Raw genomic sequence first — 18,785 nt, forward strand, 5'->3', positions numbered from 1 at the left:
TGCACTGTTGTCAGGCAGTAAGTGTAACTGCTTGGAACATGTCACTTGTGTGCCCTATAGATTTTGTGCACCATGTTCTATAACTCTAATTTCCTACGTCATTTAATTTTGCAGGTAGAGTCAGCACACAGGAGTCTCTGTGCAGCATCTGTAATCAGTCATGAATGATTACCTAAGAATCCCAAAATATTCAGGGGGACTGTGTTGGAAAGAATATATATTGCAGTGTTGGAAAGAAAATTACCTTTTAAGTTAATAGTTCACTAGCACCCAGGTTCAAAAGTTTTACCAGGTCCCATTATATGAGTAAGAGCAATGTGAGAGGGCCAATTTGAATATAAAGATTAATCTGCGTTTGCAAAATTCTCTAAATGAGAACAGCCAAGCTTCATCTCTGCTTGGAAAGGCACTCCATACAATCCTATGTCTTTCCAGCACCTAGGTCCCCCTCTAGAAGCCCACAGGAAGGATGTGTTGCATGGACATTGTTTCCTTAACAACAGAATGTTGAATATATTCAAAAACTCATTTGAGACATTAACAGCTGTTTTTAAGACATCTAGCATATGCTGCTTGCACTGATTAATACTTATGATTAATAAATATATTAGTAATATAAGTATGAGGATTTTTTCTGTAAAATCTGCTTCTATTTAAGACAAAACTACTGCATATTAGCCACAAATAAAAATTAAGATCTAGAAAAGACAAACTAGTCTTGGAGCATTTTATCCTGGCCTTTTGAACAGACATATCTAGACACAATTTGTCTACGTCTGCTTTCTTTGTCAAACTCATTAAGTTGTCATTATCTGAGTAATGCCCAAAGCAGTCAGAAACCGACGGGACAAATACTGACAACTCCAATGTGTACCCATCAATGGGATACGATCCTAGGGGAGAAGACAGGGGTGTGTCACAAAAACACAAATAGGTACTCAACGAATTTTGGTGGTTAAGGTTTCTGGAAGGGAGAGCGCTCTCTTGGACTCGGCGGGTCCCTTGACGCTGTCCCTCAGGGAGCGCACGCTCTTCTGGCGGTTCCGCGCGAAACGAGCCCTCTTGATCTTCCACATTGCCGCATCACTGAGGTTGGCCACATTTGTCCGGACAGCAGTGATAGCTTTGCAAATGCAAGGACCAAGTTAGGATTCATTCCACAGCACGGGGAGCTCCTACTGCTGCCAAGTGCCAAATGCAACTGGGCCCCGGGTCCCACTCGAGCCAAGAAAGTTTCAAATGGGCCCACGGGGTCCACCTGCAAGGTACTCATTTGCATGCTCTCATTCTGAAAACCGTAAAACGCCAGAAGGCATAACTGATTTTAAAAATTATGCTGTTTCTTGGTCAAAAACAGATTCTTGAAGCCAAAACCTGAATTTCAGGCTAAGAGAATGTAAGGTGCTCCCTATTTAAAACGGTAGAAATCTCACAAGTATGGATCACATTTAGTGTACTCATACCTAACCATGGCCTCTAGTTTTGCCTTACTAACCTCGTGTTCTGCCTGCACCTACCATCCTGATTTTGAACTCAAAAAACCTGTGAGTGTTTGATTATGGAGTTACAGTGGTGTTATCAGCAATATCGCTGCATGTCTTAATGGGATCACCAATACTTTTCCACACTCATATCTATAGTGCACTGGAACCCCTTGAGTTTAATCATCTGAGTGACTGAAGTCAGCGAGTCCATCCTCCACATCACCCATCTATTTGAAATGGCAAGGAGAAAGGTTAAAAAGAAATCTAAACATTTTCTTCAGCTTAATTTAAATCACTCCAAAATATTCCTATTTAAAGATATTGCCCTATGTTTGCAGCCAGAGGTGTTAGAAACTAGTGCCCAGACTCCCTCCTCAGTCCACAGCAGCAGATCTCAGCACTGGGTCAAGCTACTCACATATGGAGAAGAAAACACCTTTGCAGTTCCATCCCTCTCCTGTGGAGCAGCATGTAGACTTTTTTAGACACCATGCAAATGTAGAAGGAAGCATTAGGCTGCTGAGGGAACATGCACTGTTCAAACAGCTGTTCCCATCTCCTCCAGGAAAATCAGATGGAAATAGATCTGACTCATAGGCCACCACTTGGGTTAGGAAGTTTTCAATTATTCAGCATTCTAAAAAATTATGCATTAATTTATTTTTAGTGTCTCTCTAGTGAAAGGAAGATGTGGCTTCTCATTAAGAAACCAAGTATGAACAGGACAAACATTTAAAAACATTTGTCACTGCAAAAATAGTTAACTGAGCACTGGCTCTAGGGGTCCATGTATCTCTATGCCGTGCCCCACACATTGCAGCTTATTTGAGGGTCAAACAACTCCTAGAGCTCACTTTGCACAGACCACCACAGGACAGGGCTGGCCATGATCTGGGACTTGAAGAATAGCAAATGTGACAGCATTAGAACTTCTACAGTAGAATAAGTGGGTTAATGTGGGTTGGAGGTGCTCATAGAACCAAATCACAATTCAACCAAGGCTGGCAATCACATCCTAGTGAAAGCAAAACACAACACCCAAAGGTGCAACAGAACACAGCCTAATCTGTATTCAGGAAGTAAAAAATGCTTACTTCAATTTACATTATTTTGACCTGAAAAATTACTTAATTTCAGAGAATTTATATACATGAGACCTGCAACTCTCTCAGACTCTTGCAAGCAGCTAAAATTCCAGGCCGGTAAAGAGTGATCATATTGACTTGGATTATGCTTACTTGTTGGGAAAGGAAATTCTTTGTTGCAGTCCAGATGAAGCTGTGCCTCCAAAGACAGGGTCTCAAAGCGATTCACAAAGAACTCCCAGCTCAAAGCTGGGATATCTGCTTTTAGAAAATGAAGTAGCAAAAGCTTACTAAGAATTGTGGGCCTATCCTTGACAACTGTGTCAAACTGGAAATCAAGGCAGAGGCAGAGACCCTATAGGGGGAAACAAAGAAAACACACAACTGAGATACGAGATCTCTTAAGTATTTTTTAAATAAAGGGAGGTCAAAGCTCATAACTTCTTCTGTCAGTTAGTGCAGGATCAAGGTTTAGCTCCTTTTTTCTACCAAGTCCTTCAAATCAGAACTAACGCTACTGATATCAGAGGGAGGTAAGTAAAGAGATAAATAAGCATCATATTTTGAATGTAGAATTTTCTAAGATTTTGAGTAATACATAGGTACAGGCAAAGTTCTATCCTACTGCATATTTGGTACACGATATCAAAGTGCTTTGCTCATGCTCCCCATCTGAGAAAAACATTACATTTAGGTAACTGGATCAAGCCCTTAATTATGAAAGAATGAATCACCATGGTTAAACAAGGGAAAAAAGATTACATTGTGAAGGGTATCAGAGGCACATTGCCTGAAAATTCTTCTGTACATTATCTGCACTAGAATTTTGTCTGGACTGTCAAGACTTAAGTCTGGTAAAAAAGCCCACATATTGAATATGAAAGTGCAGTATACTGGTCTCATTTGAACCCAAGTTCAGTAACAGTGTCATTGAACTCAAGTTCTCTGGAAACTATTTTGAAAAGGTACCAAATGGAATTAAACTAGCAAATATTAACAGCTTTTGGTAGGCAGTAACCCTGAACGCTTTAAAATACATATTCAGTCTATTCTCTGCAGAACTAGAACTGAATTGTTTTATGAGATTTATTTTTTTATCTTGCTTTTCTCACTTAGGTATCTGTTTTGATTTAATCATGTGAATCCTGACTGGCAGGCTCTCTCATATTCATTAAATTACATGTCTAAGTAAATCTTGAAAAGATCGAGACCATGTTTGGTTTTGCTCAAATATATTTTCTCACTGTGAGCACAGCAGGGTCTCATAAGACTTAGATTTTTTTTTTTTAATTGAAAAATATCAAATTATTTTCAAAAAATAAAAAGAACATTTACAGTTTTCAACAACAGCAGTTCAAACACAATAATCCTTTGCAGTCAAAGTATTTACAGTTGGACTCAATCTTAAAAAATTTTTTTTTCTATGATTTTAAGTTGGGGTAGGGCAGTATCATTTCGTGCATATGTGAAGCACCAAGACCAGTAATGCTTGCCCAAAGAAGTATTAGCAGTGACTGTGATGCTGTACACCTGAATTCCAGGTGAAAAGCCAGTTTCCCATTGGAATGTATTATTTCCCATGTAGCACACCCACCTGTAAAGCTGGCCTCTTTATGGTGTCAAGTAATAGTCCAGCTCTTGTAGCCACTGCTGGGTTGACATCTTCCACAGCAGTCAGGAAACAGCAGAATGCGTGAGCCAAAGAGTACTTCAGTAGGTGGTTTTTTGTCACAGAATGAATATCCAAAAATCTGCACAACACAGCCACTTTCTCAACTGCAGCAGCAAGACAAGAGGCACATTCATTTAGGCAATGGTTTATGTCCTGATTAATACACATTTCCTAGAAATAAGCACAGCTGAGAAAGTAACCATGAAAAATAGCTAGGAAGAGTTATAATTTTGATTTTTAATATCCAAAATGTCTCATCTTCTCCTTTATTTTACTGCACACTGTTGTGCCATAGGTTAGCATTGAACTATCTGCAAAACTTTCCAAAGCAGCAAAAAGATCATTATCTATTATATGTCTCCTCAGTTACTGCAGAGAAAGCTTTACTTCTTCAGAGAAGAAACAGAGAGAAAATAGAGTACATTTCTCAGGCCTACCTGCTTCAAATCTCATCTTCCAGTCTTTACTGTTGAAATTGCTGTTTATGATTGTCCAGAAAATGTCAGCTCCATGAGGAAGCGAAAGTGCATGAAGAAGAAGTGGGACTGCCAGGGAAGAAAGCTGAGAGAATTCAGACTTTATAACTCCCCATAGGCTGGCAAGACAAAAAAGAGCAAGCCTGCTTATAAAGACACTCCCTTGATATCCTTTCTTCTAAATGTAAAGAACTTTGCATGAGCATTTCTATGAGCCATGCTGGGCATTTATGTGAGTACTATGGAGTGGATTGTAGTAAAAACAGACTAGGAAAAGAAAGCTACTTGCAAATCTTCAGCTACAGCATTTTTTTTGAAAATCCAGGTTCAAATAGTCCTCATTTTGAAATATTGCATTTAGAAAGAGCTTGCCTAGTTCAAGAAACTGCCATGGAACACAGTCTATGCTACAAATTAGGAGTTTCAGCATGACCAGCTACACCACATAAGCCACATGAACTGTCTTGACACAAAAATCATGTGTATCCACAAATAACTAAGAAGTTGGATATTCACAGTTTGCTGGTATAGATTCATGACAGATTCTCTAGGCTGCTAAAATCCTAAGTCTTGGGAAATGCTCAGCAAAATTGATACAGAGCAGCTGTTAAATGCTGACAAACAAAAGATCATATGCTGATGTTTACTCAGCTACATTTCTGCAGAAGTCTCCTCCAAAGAGAATCTTAAAATGCACAGAATTTCAATCCCATGCACTCTGAGTGAATAAACTTCCTTTTCCTCACAAAAATAAGGTGAAATACTATTGTTGTCTCAGCTTCAATGCTAAGGCCCTATAAACTGTGTGCCTGCCTTCAAACATCCTTTATTTTATTTTGTAGATTCCAGGAAGATACATCAGTCTCAAGTAATGGTATTATTGAATATGACTCTGACTCATTACAAAAGAGGTGGTTCACAATGGAGTAGCCATGATGGACAATGCAGGGTTACCTTGACTTCATTTACATCTTAATTAGCCTGTGCAATAACTTTTATACCGGTTTCTTAATCTTTCTGTACTTCTCTACCACTCTTGTTAATTTTCCATAGTAAACTTGCAAATTCTTTGACACTAACAACAAAAGTGGAGAACTAATGAAGTATGAAGAGAAAATGCGCAATATTAACCCACCTTGCAATCAACATGTGATCTTGAATATAGGCAAGAAATTGTGGATGGTCTTTTCTTGCTATATACAGGCATTCCCCATGAAGACACAGGATCTTCAGACAATTCAACATATTAAAAAGAATGTCTGGTTCTTCAAACCTTGACATTTCCTGTGTAAACAGATGTTTCTCTCTCAACACAATGACACCACTTCACCAACAATACAAACTAAACTAACAAGTAATCAATGTTACCTGCAGTATAGTGTATATGAGCTTCAAGGTAACTGGAAGTTGCTGATAACAAAACTTCCTTTCTGTGTCATTCTTTATTGCTGTTAAAAATGTAAGTTACAGACAATATTAAAATTCTTTTATCTGTGACTTCAAAATGAATCTAAAGAATGTTAAAGTGATGAGAGATAAATTAATTCTAGGCACATAAATCCTGCAGTCAGCATGGAATGTGGCATCTAATGTTTTTGCTATTTTATATGTTCAAAAAGCCAAGATTTCTTTTAACATTTCTGGGACACAGTCCCACTTGCTATCAACTTATTTACAGCCTATTCAATTAATATGTTGAAAGAATTAAATGCATCATAAAAAAAGAGGCTGTGCACTGCTGGACTTGAAAGCCTGCTTTTATTGTATATGAGTATAAGCATTTCTTTTAAAGTCTTACTACAATAACCTTTTCAGCCTCTACTTACCAGCATTTTCTGTGGTTTCTGTGTGATTTCCTGGGTTTTCTCCATGCTTTGGTGCTGATTTGTCTTCCTCTTCTCCTTCAGTTCCTATAATAAACTCAGGTCTAGTATACAGAAGACTATCCTCAAGGTTATCTGTGGGCTCCTTTAAGAATATAATAAGTTAAATTAATTTCTTGATGTTACCTACAGACATGAGGTCATATCCTGCTGACTAAGCTACATTTGGTGTGACAAACTGAGCTCAAATGAGGCAGACTTTGTTTAGTTCCATGTACATTTATGCACTCAAATCACCTGCATATCTAATATTTTACATCAGCAAATGAATGACCAAGCAAGGGGTGTTTCAGACATTGATTAAACAGAAACTATATATGCATATTGGAGCTGAGGTGGATACAATCAAAGGGCCAATACTTCACCAAGTTTGTCATCCTTGCCTGACAGGAGTAGCAGACAGGAGCAGGATGTTTCCTGCACTACTGTGGAGTTACAGGCTTAGGGGCAGGACCTACCTCGACCACTTTTACACTGAAAAATGTAAACTCCATTTACAAACTGGAGTTACTTCTGCCTGTGGCAAGCAGCTCAGGACATTGTGATATTTGTGTTGTAAATTTCAGGGTGAATTTCTGGAAGTGTCCCAGCACCCAAAAGACTGCACTGCTCCCTAATTCTCAGTTGAGATGAGAATATGTACTGAAGGGGAATGAGATGATTTTCTAGCACAAGTTATTGAATACCATGTGCAAAATATCTACTTCTAGCATACACATCAAATGTAATTCTGAAAATTTGACACATAAAAAGGCATCATTATTCCCTGCATGGAAGAAAAAAAGCTAATAAAAATCTGCCACTAACATGCCACAGCAAATGAGCATCATAATAAATGGAATGATGCCTTCTTTTCAACTACCAGATGGAACAGTTACATATAATAGACATCCAGCTTAAAATAAATTAATCAGACCAGCACCACCACCATAGAAAATTCTCCAATTCTTCTGCAAAGCTACAAAGAAGTTTAATGATGACTAGTGACTGGAGAGTATCTATCTTGGTCGGATAAAGCTGGATACTCAACTTGAAGTAAAATCATTTTTCCCACAGTGCTCAGCATTTCAAATAGTCAAGTTCCAACTAAGGCTTGCTCACTTGACAACTGATGCACTCAAAATCATTAATCATTTTGTATCCGCTCCTTTCTTTTAACAAAAGGTAAGTATTAACACTTTACATTTTTTTTTGAGACACAGTAAGATTGGAGTTATGCACATCCAAAGTGAAATAGCACTTCAGTTTTCATGGAGGAAGAGTTCATGGCAAATGAATATTGCCATCTTCCCTGGGTTCTTTGAATCAATTCAAACTTAGGAAATTTTACAGTTCAATAGTATTTTGTTTTAACCTCTCAAATCCTTTGTGCCAAAAGTCAGTGCAGCTTTGCTCCCTTGAGCACAGTGGAATGAGAATAGTGAAGGAGTGTCAGGACACCAGTAATACACACCCTTTCCTGCTCTACTTACCACAAGCCTGATTTCTTCTTTTGGAGCAAGCTGTTCCAGCAGCTCAAAACCCAGCTGGTAACACAGAATGCTGGACTGGCACAGACCACATTCAACTGCTTTTTCATCTTTCTGACAGGTGTGAGAACCACCCCAAGGTGCCTGAAACACATTGTTTATGATGGATATTATATCTTTTGAGATGCTGTTCTCTAAGCCCAAAGTGACACCATCATCCTGGAGTTCCATCTGAAAGAAAGAGAAAATAATATTAATTTAAAAGGCAGAGTACAAACTATCTGCCTCTTCCTACATTTCTGCTAGTTTTATATTACAATACTGGGAAGAATCTGGGATAAACTGTAATTCAGAATTTTAAATTGCCACTGGTGTTGAGGCCCAAGCTCAAACAGTTAGAGAAAATAGACAATTTCAAGCACAGAATCCATTCATTTTACCTGGAGACTGTCATCCAAAACATTTGTCCTTGGATTCACAATGTAGCAATTCAGCTATCCAAAAATTATGTATCTAACCTAAGCTTATCAACAAATCTCTGCCTCTAGTCTGTAAAAATAAACAAAGCTCCAAGGAAAAGTTCCTGTTACTAGTGTCAGGTTAGTATCTAACCTGAATGTGAAGGTATCTAACTTCTTTGAACATGAACCTATAATTTCTATAGAGATAAAGACAGATGGCACCTGTGCTGGGATTTAAATGCCTTACACTTCATGCCAGGCCCTCAGCAGAAAGATAATCAATAAAGGAGAGCCAAAAGTGACTACAGAACTTCAGTTTTCCTTCCATGTGCATGTTTTTCTTCTGCAAGTACCTGCTTCAGGATTAGATCAAACATCAGAATGAAGCAATTAAGATTCATTTCCTCATCTTCACACTCAAAATCAATTGCTTTTCCACTAGGATGTCCAAAATTCTTGAAAGGGCTGTGAAAAGGACTTCGTATTGGACTCCGAAATGGGCTCTGGAAGGGGCTTGGGAAAGGACTCAGCACGTTGTGCTGAACTCTGCGCCCGGGGTCAGAAGCAACGCTTACCTGAAAACATAAAAAAATCAACGTGTCCAAATGACTGTTAGACATTTAAGCAATCTCATTCTATAAGAAAATGCTAAAAATAGCAAGAACTCTGACAGCCTTGCCACTCTCTTGTGTAGCTTTTTTTTGCAAAATATACAGGTGTCCCTTATTAACACCACTGAACAATAAGATACTACAGAAGTACAGGAACCATATTCTGCCCAGATGATGCAGTCTCTCAAGCTAAGTGGCTGACATCTATTATGTTATTCCTACTAAGGAGAATTTCAACATCAAAAACCAAACTGAAAATTGGTGCAGGCAGTAAAGCAGCCATCAGGTTACAATGATCTTCTCCATAATCCATGGACACTGGCTTTAATAGCAGGAGGCTAATAAAAGAGCTCACCTCAAGAGAACTGTGTTAACTGAGGCTGTACCAAGGCTACAGGTAGCTGCAAATGAGCTAGACACAAGGGCAGAAAGAAGTTGTGTATGTCTGCACTGATTTATGCCCACACCACAGCAGGCCTGCTAAAACACCCTGAGAACTTCTAGGCATTGCAGGGAGACACACACTTAGATGACACACTAAGTCGATTTTCACACGAGCTATGGTCTGAAAGACCAGACAGTAAGTTTAATCATTTTTTGTGCTTAGTTTAGAAGTGATCATGGTCTAGATGTGGCAGTGTTCTCTGCAGAATTGTATCAGAAGACTGGCAGACCATGTCTAAGGAGTCATCAACTGCCTAGATGCTGTAGTTCCTTAAATCTAAAGAATCAGGTCTTTCAAGCAACCTTGTTCCTGGTGTCTTGAAGCACTTCATCCAGACTACTGGGAAGTTAAGTCACATCAGACCAAGTATGTGTAGTACCTACATATTTGTACGTGTTTTCTTCCAGACCATAAGCCTTTGACAGACAATTTTTAGATCAAATTCTGCATCTCTTGTGTTTGGGACAAAAAATGCAGGGAACCAGAAATAAATTCTGTTCTCTCACTCTTTCAAAACATACCCGGGCCCACCAAATTCATACCAGAATACAAAAGGTCATTCTGGATGACTAGTTGTCCATAACAGTTTGTTCCTGATGGTTATTAATAGAAGGTGCAAAGAATAAAACAGCTTGGAAAAGATACCAAGTTCCCACCTGTGTTATCTTTACACTTTTATATGATAAGTAATATTAACTGAAGTCATGCCAATGTTCTTTCATTTTCAAAATGTTTACTGTTTTCAGTCAAATGCTGCCATATTGAAAGATGATTTTTAATTATTCATGTAGACTCTATCAGAAAAACTGTTATAAGCAAAAAAATAAGCAGGATAAATAACAGTTACCCTCCGAGCTGCAAGATTTCCTGCCAGTTCACTGACTCTTGATTTTCTTTGATTTGCTAATTCTTTTACAGAATTAACTCCATCAGAAAACATGCTGATAAGCAACTGAAGAGGAACCACAATGTCTAGTTCAGACAATACCTAAGGAAAGACAATAAACAACAAAGTGTGAGTTTCAAGGTGGATCACAAACACCAGCTACTTTATATGCATTTTTGTAACATGATTCCAGTTCAGCAAGATCTCTGCATTTTGGGATTCAATGAGGTGAGGTACAAGCTCAGATTTCTGTTAGAATCAGGGCAAAATGAAACAGTCACTTTCAAAATATTTGCTGGCATCCACTTGGTGTACCCTGAGATCAGTTTTATGCCCAAATATACAGAGATGTGAGGTTATTCTACAAAAATATTTTCGTAAAGCAGAAGTATTACCAATACTTGAATGAATAACTGGTTTTTTATTATTCCTTAAAACTGAATTCCTTTTTTTATTCTAAGAATCTGGTCAGAATGGTAGCCTACAGGTGTCAACATAGTGACAGGATTGTTAATTGCAAATCATTTGGAGAATATTCCAAATCTGTTATGCCACCAACCCTCACATAAATATAAACTCATTTATATGTGTCATTAAGAGTCATTAATTCAAGAAAAATCAAAAAAATCATGCTTTACTTGAAAACTCTGTATACCTAAAAGCTTGAAATTACAGTCAGATAAATTGGTCTTTGTAGAGGCTTAATTGAAATAACCCTCAGCAGGAAAGAAGCAGTAATGAAAAGTACAGGTATTATTCTGAGGTGGTGTGGAAAATTTTATATCCTTTTTGAATTCATTGCCCTCAGCTGACATCATAATTCCTGTAGCTCTGTGTCTCCCTGTAACACTGGGTGAAGGTCAGTTTTGTGGGCAAATATAGAACAAAAAGGGCAAGAGCAGCAGAAAGCTTGGTGGGTACAGAGCTAGTCTAATCCAGCTTTTCATATGCAGAAACAACTACAGCTGTTTCTGGAGTCTGGAATTAATTCTGGAATCTACAGACCAATTTCTGTGGAGACTAAAAAGTAATGCTGTAAAAAACTCAGCCAGATGAATAGCCCTAAAGACTCAATTGACAAAAAAGGTTTTCTTTAAAAATTAATAAAGAAATTCCCAAGCTTCCATTTTTAAAGAATCACAAAATCATTTAGGTTACAAAAGATCCCCAAGATTACCGAGTGCAACCTTTGACTGATCCCCACCTTGCCAGCTAGGTTATTCTTCACGATGGGTTAGCACCACTCAGGGTCTTTCTACCAACCATCCTTATACTGGAGTTAAGCAAAGGGTAGAAGGGGTGCATGAAATTCAGAACAGCAGATTCTTTTTCAAAATTATCAGCTGTTTCAGCATGGCTTGTCAAGTAAGGACACTTACATGCAGCCAGAGCAATGCCTGCTCTTGCACAGAAGATGGATACCCTGTGAATCGACAGCTAATAAAGCCAAACATCTCCTCCAAGGAGAAAGGGAGAGGACAAAGCTCAGTGTCAAACATTTTGCTGAAAAACAATAAAAATGTAGCATCACTGAGTTAGCATGGCACACACTGTGTGAGATAGAACAGGAAACTGGAAGGAAACTAATCTTACCTAAAGCCTCACCCTCCACAGGAGCTTGAGCTGGGCTGCTGATACCACCTGTCCTGACTATAATAAAGGCCATCTCTGAATTTGGTGATGCACCTTAACAATTGACATCACATATGTCCAGTTTCATTTGATAGCCATATCTTTTCCAACATTCCAATGCAAAAATTGGAAAATTTCTCATCTCACTAGTCCATTATTCCATGCTTGCACTAAAAAAAGTTTACAGCAATATCTACAATATGAACTTACAGTCAGTTTCAGAGCCCTGACATCAGTTAAGAGGCAGTATGAAGTTTTATGAAAGTCATAAACCAGACATAAAATTGCAACTCCACCATCATTCTTATTCTGGTGTTTCCTTTGCCCAATAGGGGAAGATATCAGCAAAACAAATACAGCTCTACTAATCCCTGCCATTTCTCATCAACTGGACAGGAGGAGAAACATGGTCCTTGGAAGCACGCTAAAAATATGCCTTGCTCACACCAAAGAAGCATCCATGTAGTTGGCTCTTGACACAAAGATATGGGGGACAAGAAAACTTTCCCAAAGCTTAAATCCTTTAATCTAAACATAAGATACAAAAACAAATCCAAAGCATTCACTCATTACTGTCTATTGCACACATTTTTATTAGTTGTCACCATCTTACAATGCTAAAACCCTCAGCAAACATATGCAAAACCAGAATGATTCCAGCATATGCCTACATACCTCAGCACTTCCCGAAACTCTTTCAGTTGGTTATCAGGCACTTCTGTCCTTATGGCTTCCAACCACTCTGGCATGATGCACTCCCACACTGACTGGTTTATCACGTTGTATGGAATCAAGCACAGGATTCGATTCAGCCCTTCTTTTAACTGGGTTACAGCACTACACGATTTGTCCCAGTATCCACCAACCTGTGAGTATTACCAAAAATCATGCTGATGAACAACATTTCTAGTCCCTGTAATTTGCTCAGTATCATAGATTTGCTCAGTGTGTTGCAGCCAGGAAATTTTTGGAGGTTATAATGAAAAACTTCAAGGCAGAATTTAGAATTCAGGCATGGAGCTGCATTGTTTTTTCCTCTTTAACCTGACTGAGAGCACACAAAAGCCTTGTCCAAGACTTAAATGAAGTTTGCTCATTTCCAGGCCATGATACAGTGTATTATTATTTATAATTCTCAAAAAGGCACAGCTTTATTTGGTCAAACATGCACCATCAATTTTTTGCTCCGGGCAACTTGTTACAGTGCATGGTCTTTACTTTGAAAGACTTGGTCTGAACAAAATGTTCTCTCATGGGTGCTTGTTTAGGGTTTTTTGAAGAAAGGTTCTCAGTAATGGAAGCAAAAAAATATGCTTCTAAGTACATAAGTAATTGGCATACAGAGATTAATTATTCTAACTGACCTCGGCTCACATCTGCTGTTCCTGACTAATGGCTCTAGAGATGCCTGCTGTTTTGGCAGCAATTACTGGTGATCTCAGCCAGCAAACTATTTTTCCCTCATTCATCACAGCTAATTTCATGGCTATTTGTCTTTGTGTTCAAGTGAAGCTTTGCAAATCTGGCAAGTTTTTGGTTTAGTCTTAAGTACTGCAGTAAGGGGTAACAAAACTCAAAAGAAGGGTTGGATCCAAGGAAAAAAATCTGCAAGAGATTACACCATGAGGTTCAGTCCTTCCTTCTCCCCTTAACCTCAGAGCCATAGTTTCTTTTGCAAAGTTCCTAACATTCAAAGTGTCCATCCACCTCTCAAATTGCCCCAGCTGACCTACAAGCCTCCCAGCAGCAATGATTACTGAGTGAAACCTGTCCATGCTGGTCTGCACATGTACAGCAAACTAAGGTCAGTACATGTCTGATGATACATCACGTGAAGTCTTTATGGCTTTCCAAGTCTAGCCACTTAATTTTAGGAAACAAGTCCAACATGTCCTCTGGATATTTTTCAGTAAAAGAAAGTCTTACAAAGCATGACTAAGTGGTGAATTGTGCTTCATAACTAATGGACAGAAAAAATTACTCTTTATAGAAGAGGTTGCACCAATGGTTACACTTAGGCACTCTGGATAACCTTCCAGGTAAATCTCTCTCTCTCCATCAGCAACAAGGCAAACCATGTCAGATTGGGATCTTGAGTCACTCAAATTAGGTCTCTGAAGTTAGCATCAGTATTCCCAGAGTTCCCTTCAGTTACAACTATGTGATTCTATAAATCTAAATTCACAGCTGCAGAGATGAAGAATACAAAGAGGAAAGAAACATCACTAAAGGACAGGCTTACATCTGGGAATAGGTAAATGATACTTTTTAGCAAAAACAAATTTGTGTACTTCAGCAGCATAATGAAAAGAGCAGCTATCAAAAATGTACGGTACCTTTCAACACCTATAATACTCTTCCAACCTGCCTTCACATCAGTGTAAATAATGCCTGCTTCCTAACACAATAAAGCTAAAAATTATGTGAAAAGGAAAAATTCCCAAATTCCACTGCTCCCTCTTCCACTGAGATTTCTTTGCTTTGTCAGAGCTGGGAAAGAAAAGGTGATTTTACTTAAGACCTTAATCTCTGCAGCAAATAAGGGAACCTTCAGATAAATCATTCTTACCCTGGCAAACTCCATTGGCTTAGGCAGGAGGCACATAACCATGACATCAAACCGGACATCACAAACAGTCTTCAGCCACTTAGTGACAAACTGGGGCTTCAGCTTTTCAACCAGGCTGCCAACTTCATCATCCATCATGTAAGCTGTAGAGTGAAACCACTGGAACACCATGCTAACCAGCCTTGCTAAACTCTCTGTGGGTGTATTCTCACTGGGAGTGCAAAGGCTCACCTGGAAGAGAGAAACACAAATCAACTTTCATTTCTAGAATTAAAGGTAGGTGGGAAACATTTTGTCTACTATATTTTGCATATTCTCAGAATTATGAGGATGCAGATTACATAGGAGACAAATGAGATTATCAGTTTTAAGTAGAGGTCAGTACAGGACAATTGACAAAACCTTTCATAACCAGAAAATAACAATAAAATGGGAAAAAAAAAAAAAACAGGCATTGATTTTTTTTGCTTACTTTCAACACTGAAAAAAAAATCAGAATAGAGTGCTTTGACAAACTTTTTGGTTTAAACTTTAAAATTACTTTTAATTTCAGAAGGTACTGTAAATCTATTAAAATATATGATATACATACACACAAAAACTTCAAAAATTCTGAAAGAAAATGCCTACCTAATGTAATTACTTTGCAAAAAGATTCCCATCTTGAATTTTTGTCCTCATTTGGGGCATGTGAGTTTTAAGTGCTCAGAAATTCACACATTACGCTTAACATTCTTCACCCCTTCTCCAAACTCTTTAAAATGATACCTGGACTGCAAAGCTGTCACAAATCTGAGACCAAATTTCTACCCCAGTTCACAGGCCACCACACTGCTGAGCCTTTAATTACCTGATGTCTGAGCTCTTGGTACCGTCTGGGTACAGGAGACAAAGCTTCAGGTCAGGCTGCTGCCCTGAATGCAAGGAGCAGGTGACAGGAGAATTGAGAAGCTCTTTTAGCCACCTCTCAGCTATTTACTGTCATATCCTAGGGAAAGCTGCACTCTCAGCAGCTGGCAACCTGAAACTGGTGACCACTGCCTCACAGCACATGAACAACAGAGCAATGTTTGTGTCATATCTGGAGAAAGAAATGACAGCTCTCCTGCCCAGAGAAACCAGAACCCATTTTAAAAATGTTTTTCCTCCATGATTTTTCTTGAGATGAGGTAGCTATCAACCCTCTTGCCAATTCAAAGTGCAGTCTTCTACTTCATTGCAGGTTGATGTTCAGATGTTTGCTTCCTTGTGCTTGGCTCAGTTGAGCATTAACTCGAAGGCAGTATCAGCCAGCAGCCTTTTTAAAAGGAGCTCTTGACCCCTTATCCAGTTTCTGCATGAAAGACAGCCATTTTCTGAAGGAAAACAGCAAATCAGGATTTCTCACAACCTATGTGGTCATCTCTGTCAATACCCACTACAGAGATATCAAGAGATTTTACAGGAATAGAATGGAGACAGTGACTTCTTCCTCCCTACCACAGAAAGGTACACTTTGAATGTCAGGGATGAGGCATGTACAGTGAAACATAACCTGTTCTGTTTGCACTTAATTTTCCTTCTGGAAATATAGACCTTCAGTCTTTATAAAGCATAATTCGATACAGAATAGATGCACATGGCACAATAAAAAAAATAATGTCTTTTATTCTAAAACAACATTAAACCACAAAACCCACAAGATGTCAACAGAATATAAAGTTTATTCATGTATTTCCTTCAAACTGCAGAGCAGCTCTTTTGGTGCTATGGAACTCCACACCTACCACCCTGCTATCCAGAGATCTCTGTTTAGACAATGGATGAGGGGTCCTGCTATTTGTCCACCTGTCACTGGGTGACTGAAGAGGGAGCCTGAAAGGAAAGGTGGCTTGGAAACAGCCTAAGAAAGACAATTTTCCTTAAGGAGAACTGCAGAACGCCATTTCTGAGGATCTGTCAGGCTGCAGCCTGGCCTGCTCATGACCTAGCCAGCAGCAGACCTGCTGTTTTGGAGTAATCTCTGGTAGCTGCTGTGGAGATAGAACCAAGGGGTTCATTCTGTCAACCCACACCAGGTGAAAGGAGTACACTGACTGACACAACTTTATCAAGCTGACTGCAGGAATGAACAGCATCCCACTAAGAATCCTCCAGCTTATTCAGAGGTAAGAGAGAAAGCTCTGCTTCCAGAAAGTTATGTTGAAAGCTGGAAGGTGAAAAATAGATTTTTAGGGGACAGCCTTTTAAAGTGAAAACAATGACACTCACCAGGGGGCACTTGTGAACAGAAGCTGATGGCAAATAGAAAGTCAACTAAAAAACTGAGACTGAATAATTCTGCTATACACTTTGTAGCAGAATCAGCAGCTCCACCCAAACTAGTTATGAAATCCCCACGTCTGACAGCTTCACAGGACAAATTTTTGCTTAAAAATCAGAATAAGAGTCCAACTAAAGCCAAGATGTGAGGAAAAAAAATAGAGGTAAAATAGACTTCAGAAAGTAAAGCAGAGGCAACCAAGAAGAAAGAAAAAAGCACAAATTTCTTACCAAGAACCATATTCCAAACTGGCTCAGGAGGCGTTGGTCATGCTTGTCATCATCTTTATTATCAAAGTCTGTGTTGTCCAGGGAGTGATGGGAAGAGGAGAGGCCCATCTGCCTCCTTCGGTTGAGTTCATGCTCCCTCTGCTCTGCATGAAACTCTGCTTCTTTCAGCAAGCTATAAAACAAGCTTGTGGTCAGTGAATGCACCTTTCCTGCAGCGGATACAGGTATCTAATCAAGACTAACTAGATATACGACGTCATCACTCTCCTGAAACAAAATAACATCAAATCCTAGGATTCTGGGCTGACTTCCTCATCAGGACAACACTCACACCTGAGCCACTCTCCGCTAAAGCAGCAGGAGCTCAGTGTGTGAACTATCCCAGTGAAACGACAAGCCACCCGCAGAAGGTCTGCAGGCAACAGGGACCCCAGAGCCTGGTGCTGCCCCGCTACCTGATCACAGCTTCCACCGTGCAGACGAGCTCCTCGGCGCCGCACTCGCGCGTGTTGATGGGGGGCGGCGAGGTCTGGTACAGGTGGGTTTCTGCGGCGGCGCCCACCTCGCTGTGGTGGTTGGAGTGGCACCTCTTGCAGTAGCGCACGGGCCGGTTGCCGTGGCGGCCGCAGCAGCCCGCCGAAAAGCAGGTGACAACCGCTCTCCTGACGTGCGAGCTGCAGTTCTGGAAAATAAAAAAGGGGTGGTCAGGCCACAGGTTATCGGGAAAAATGGAGCTGAAACAGGGAGGAGAGCCAGCACTAGGGAGCTGGCTCAAGTGTCGGCAATTTCCAAAATCGCCCTGTCTAAGCACAACCGTCCAAACGTCACTGACCTTTCTAGAAAGACAAGCTCAAGGCTAAATGCTGAGCCTGGACTTAAATGTCACAGTTGCTCCTCTTTTGAAACACCAAACTGACATTTAAATCATCAACCTCAACCTCCTGACTTGGAGCAATCTCTAAATTTTACAGTAGTTCTCTTAACACCTGCTTATGCTTCAGAAGGTCTTTTTAGGTTACAGGTAGCAACAGGTAGATCCTTAGGAGTGCAAAAAATGGTGCCACCATGCCACAGTTTATGCTGTGTAAGGATCTGCCTTATCATAGGAAACTGTACAAGCTTTTGAAATAAGCACCTGAAATTTCTGTCACCTTGTAATCCATCTCAACAGAAAAGCTTTCTTTACCACATGAGAATTGGAATAGCTTATACACTGTATTCCTTGCTCTTAAAGTCTTATCAAAACACATTAGCTGGCATGTACCGCAAGCAGATTCTTTTTGTCAGCAACCTTTTCAGAGCCAAGCACTGAAGATTTTTAGTCCGCATATTTTTAAAAATACACATTTTACAGTATGATTTTTGCTCCATTTAAGATTAATCCAAGGAGATGAGAAGATATATAAACACTAAAATTTAAAATTCATCTCTTGCTCTATCCTCTTCATAAAGCAGAGTTATAGAATACAAACAGAGCTCAATTGCATAATTGAATTGCTTTACTAAGTGCCACTTAAACTAAAACTTACAACTCAAATCAACATCAAAATCAAATCAAATCAACTCAAATCAAAATCAGT

At 39.3% G+C, this 18,785-nt stretch overlaps 1 protein-coding gene across 7 annotated transcripts in view; it reads right to left on the bottom strand.

The window, feature by feature from the left end:
- Window positions 1-18,785, bottom strand: part of UNC79 (unc-79 subunit of NALCN channel complex) — a 106,604-nt gene that overhangs the window by 61,681 nt on the left and 26,138 nt on the right. For all 7 annotated transcript variants that reach the window (XM_021541311.2, XM_021541308.2, XM_021541310.2 and 4 more), the window contains 15 exons: window positions 17,661-17,887; window positions 17,206-17,377; window positions 14,674-14,904; window positions 12,780-12,970; window positions 11,852-11,975; window positions 10,434-10,574; window positions 8,884-9,105; window positions 8,073-8,300; window positions 6,544-6,685; window positions 6,086-6,165; window positions 5,853-6,001; window positions 4,679-4,836; window positions 4,164-4,345; window positions 2,723-2,924; window positions 944-1,123 (listed from right to left, as the gene is read on the bottom strand). In XM_021541311.2, the coding sequence (XP_021396986.1) occupies window positions 944-1,123; window positions 2,723-2,924; window positions 4,164-4,345; window positions 4,679-4,836; window positions 5,853-6,001; window positions 6,086-6,165; window positions 6,544-6,685; window positions 8,073-8,300; window positions 8,884-9,105; window positions 10,434-10,574; window positions 11,852-11,975; window positions 12,780-12,970; window positions 14,674-14,904; window positions 17,206-17,377; window positions 17,661-17,887 (2,629 nt within the window). The remainder of the gene's footprint in view (window positions 1-943; window positions 1,124-2,722; window positions 2,925-4,163; window positions 4,346-4,678; window positions 4,837-5,852; window positions 6,002-6,085; window positions 6,166-6,543; window positions 6,686-8,072; window positions 8,301-8,883; window positions 9,106-10,433; window positions 10,575-11,851; window positions 11,976-12,779; window positions 12,971-14,673; window positions 14,905-17,205; window positions 17,378-17,660; window positions 17,888-18,785) is intronic.

Source organism: Lonchura striata, chromosome 6, assembly GCF_046129695.1.
Source record: "Lonchura striata isolate bLonStr1 chromosome 6, bLonStr1.mat, whole genome shotgun sequence".
Classification (NCBI taxonomy): domain Eukaryota; kingdom Metazoa; phylum Chordata; class Aves; order Passeriformes; family Estrildidae; genus Lonchura; species Lonchura striata.